The 4,162-nt window shown below is 35.2% G+C and overlaps 1 protein-coding gene across 1 annotated transcript; it reads left to right on the forward strand.

Annotated features, from left to right (window-relative positions):
* Positions 1-2,911: 2,911 nt before the first annotated feature.
* On the forward strand, positions 2,912-3,847 carry LOC126074986 (olfactory receptor 6C2-like). Its single transcript, XM_049881998.1, has one exon. It carries the CDS (start codon positions 2,912-2,914, stop codon positions 3,845-3,847), a length of 936 nt encoding a protein of 311 aa, XP_049737955.1.
* The last annotated feature ends 315 nt before the right edge of the window (positions 3,848-4,162 follow it).

Below are 4,162 nucleotides of genomic sequence, written 5' to 3' on the forward strand. Positions count from 1 at the left end.
ATGAATTGAGAAGACCAAAGAAGAATTGATGTCTTTGAATTATGGTGTTGGCAAAGAATATTGAATATACCATGGGCTTCCAGAAGAAAAAACGATTTTATCTTGGAAGAAATACAGCAAGAGTACTTCTTGGAATCGAGGATGGAAAGACTTTGTCCTATATACTTTGGACATGCTACCAGGAGGGACCAGGTCCTAAAGAAAGATATCGTGCTTGGGAAAGGAGAGTGCCAATAAAAAAGAGTAACATCCTCAAAGAGATGGATTGACACAATGGCTGGAACAATGGGCTCAAACCTAACAACAATTATGAGGAGGGCACAGGACCAGACAGTGTTTCATTCTGTTGTACATAAGGTCACTATGAGTTGGAATTGACTTGAGGACACCTAACAACAACAATTTGAAGAAATAAAAACTTGGAAAGATAAGGTCTATAATGTAAGCAGAAGCCTTATATAATTGCATAAACTTTTCCTTTTGCTTATCTGATTAAAATTGTCAATGATAATAAAGGATTAATCTAATAAAGGATTCTATTCATATAATAAAGAATGTAAAATATCCCAAATGCCTTAGTAAATGTAAGGTTTTTTTTGATTAACTATGTAATTTAAATAATATACTTATCCTCGTACCATATTTCTGGTACTGCTGTATTATCCTCCTATCTCCAAGGACACAGTCCTCCTGAAGCCTGTGATACTTGTTTTTTTGCCAAATTTTATTTTCCAGAAAATTCATTAATGACTCTTCCATGTAGGCCACCAGGGACCCTTTCTTTTTTTCACTTTATGGCATGTTCAACAATTAAAAAAATAAAAAGGTTTATGCTTTACATTGTATAATCATTTCTCACTCTCATGATGTTTTAGAGTGTCATCTCCTCCAACAGTGCATAAAGTTCCTGACATACTCCAGCCCTTAGAGATAATTTATTTTCTATTCAGTGATGGAGATAGTAAGAATGTACTGGGAGCTGATAAGAGCACTAAGTGCATTATTAGGAAGTTTGCCCAATATCTTGGGCTGGAAATTATTGGGAGCTCTATGCATTGATAGACATACCAGTGAATATAAAGACGCAAATGTCTTCATAAAAATATCCCTTTCCACATTGCAGTTTTAATATTGCTATGTTTAAACAACCAAGAGAAACTCTGATTTACTAACAGAAAAGTAAGTATGATAAAGTTCGCCTTTTTGATTGTAATTTCTTCTGTAGCACCTAGGTCATATTTTTCTCTGGAAAATAAAATGAAATTCAAGGATAATTTATAATTTTTCTATGTATCCAAGGTATGAAATGTCACTTTTTAGAATGAATCTGTCTCGTATAGAAAAATGTCATGGTTTTGGAGGTTTTTATGCATAAGATACAAATAAATGCTCATCTAATTTAATATAAGAAATGTCAAGGGCAACTCTGGCTATGCATTCAACCAAAATAAAAATAGTAAAATATCTTTGTATGTATAGTAGTATATAAGCATGCTCCTGTACTCCCCCTCCCCCCAAAAAAGAATAACATATTGGCCAAAGTGGCAGCATCTCATTACAGATTCCTGTGTTCATTTTGAACATTTGATTGAAAGACAGAATAAAAAATCAATTAGTTACACTTAGTTTCAATCTGTATATTAACTTTATTATATGGTAAGTTGTCCACTGAACAGCACCAAACAACAACAAAATAATGACATTATCTCGATGGGGGGAAAAACACATTTTAATGACTGAACGATGCTCAAATTTTAAAGGGTTGAGTAAGGTTTCACAGTAATGCACACGTTACCTGAGAAATTAGAAGATTGGAGAAAGAGCTGGACTGCAAAAAATAAAAATAACTCTTCTACGTCTCAATTTAATACAAATAGTTGATCTTTGCTAAATGAGAGGATGAATTCCATAAAACTATTCTAACTTTCAGTTAAATCATGAGCCTCGGTGAGTGAATCTTCTCTATCTCAAGAACACTGTGTATAGGGCAAATCATCACAGCTAACTCTGCCCCTATCTTAGTAAGGACACAGAAGTTAAGCAGTAAAGTGAAATTGCTTATAAAATAAATAAATTGGATACACAAGAAAGAATTTTTTTTTTCTATTCATTGATATCAGAAGACTTCAAGCCTGGAGATATTGATTGTATATTGGAAATGTTTGAGTCTCTACTGGTGTAATTAATGGTTGAAGCCAAAGAAAAATCTGTAGAGCAGTTGATCACAACCTCAGAATCTAAAGGTTCTTGGCCTCTGGCTTAACTATCTTATTATTAGGCAACAGTGGCAAAAACAGAGAAATAATTCATTTGACTGGAAGATCACGGAAGGAAGAGAAGGCCATCAGCATTTTGTCAGCAATAAATGCAATGTGCATATTCTGTAAAGGTAATGAATTTAAGCAGAAAAAAAGCTGGATTGTGTTGGGTGGAACCACGGGACTTAGGATTGTTTGCATGAACAGAACAGGTTTGTCCTAAAAGTAAAGTAGCAAACATGAATCTTTTTTTTTTGGAACGAAGACCTCAAGCTCTGTTCTGGAGACTATATAGTGAGCCCAGGTTATCTGTTATGTATTAGTATTGTTTAAAAAGCTCATAAAAGACTCAAATGTCAAGACATACATGAAAGCAATGGTAAAATTTTGTGATTTAGTTTGTGAATAGGAAACAATTCTTGATAGTCAAAGAACACTAATTGCTACTCATAAAATTATACCTCATCAGCAATCTATTTTAGTTTCATGGGAAAATCTTAAGCAGAGGATGAAAGGAAAATGTAAAAAAATAAGCACATAAAGTAATGGAGAATAAAAGGCTAAATATGTTGAATATTTGAACAGTTAAAATAATTTATAATAAAATTTCTCTGAACAGCAGATGCAGATTAGACAGAAGGCAGAAGTCAGTGATGAGAAATGGCACGGTAACATCATTCATTCTGCTGGGACTGACCGATGACCTTCAGCTGCAGGTTCTGATTTTTGTCTTTGTCTTTCTCACCTACATATTGAGTGTAGCTGGGAACCTGACCATCATCACCCTCACCTTTGTGGATTCCCATCTGAGAACACCTATGTACTTTTTCTTGAAGAATTTTTCCTTCTTAGAGATCTCATTCACCTCTGCTTGCATCCCCAGATACCTGTATAACATAGCAACGGGTGACAAGGTCATTACCTATAATGCCTGTATGAGCCAAGTGTTTTTTACTGACATCTGTGGAGCCACAGAATTTTTCCTCCTGGCCACCATGTCCTATGACTGCTATGTGGCCATCTGCAAACCCTTGCATTATGTGACAATTGTGAGCAGCAGAGTCTGCAGGATTCTCATTATCTGTTCTTGGATGGCTGGTTTTTGTGTAATAATCCCACTACTAAGCCTGTGTTTAAATCTGGAATTTTGTGACTCTAATGTGCTTGACCATTTTGCCTGTGATGCCTTTCGTCTTGTGAAAATCTCATGCTCGGATACATGGATTATAGAACAGACAGTTATCGTCTGTGCTGTGCTGACCCTAAATATGACTCTTACTTGTGTAGTTCTGTCATACGGTAGTATCATCAGGACAATATTTAGATTCCCCTCTGTCCAACAAAGGAAAAAGGCCCTTTCTACTTGTTCTTCCCACATGATTGTGGTTTCCATCACCTATGGCACGTGCTTTTTCATCTATATGAATCCTACAGCAAAGGAAGAAGTGACCATTAATAAAGTGGTTTCACTGCTCATTTCTTCTGTTTCACCAACATTGAACCCGTTTATTTATACCCTGAGGAATAATCAAGTTAAGAAAGCTTTCAAGGACTCATTTAAAAGATTTATATCACTCTCAACTAAGTAAATTTTTTTTTTTTAATTTCTAGGGAATGGATCAAAGGCCTCAGACATTTTCTCTTTGAAGTTTATAACCTTATTTATTTATTTATTATTTTTTTTAAATAATCTGTGGAGCCTTGGTGGCATAGTGGTTAAGAGCTTGGCTGCTAACCAAAAAGGTCAGCGGTTTGAATCCACCAGCCACTCCTTGGGAATCTTATGGAGAATTTCAACTATGTCCTATAGGGTCGCTATGAGTTGGAATCGAATCGATGGCCGTAGGTACAGGTATACCTTAACAACATCAATTTTCTCAGCACTTCTTTAAAATAGTTTCCAT

Source organism: Elephas maximus, chromosome 4 (assembly GCF_024166365.1).
Source record: "Elephas maximus indicus isolate mEleMax1 chromosome 4, mEleMax1 primary haplotype, whole genome shotgun sequence".
Lineage (NCBI taxonomy): Eukaryota > Metazoa > Chordata > Mammalia > Proboscidea > Elephantidae > Elephas > Elephas maximus.

Coding starts and splice junctions, on each gene's coding strand:
- LOC126074986 (XM_049881998.1), top strand. CDS start 2,912: ATGAGAAATGGCACGGTAACATCATTCATTCTGCTGGGACTGACCGAT.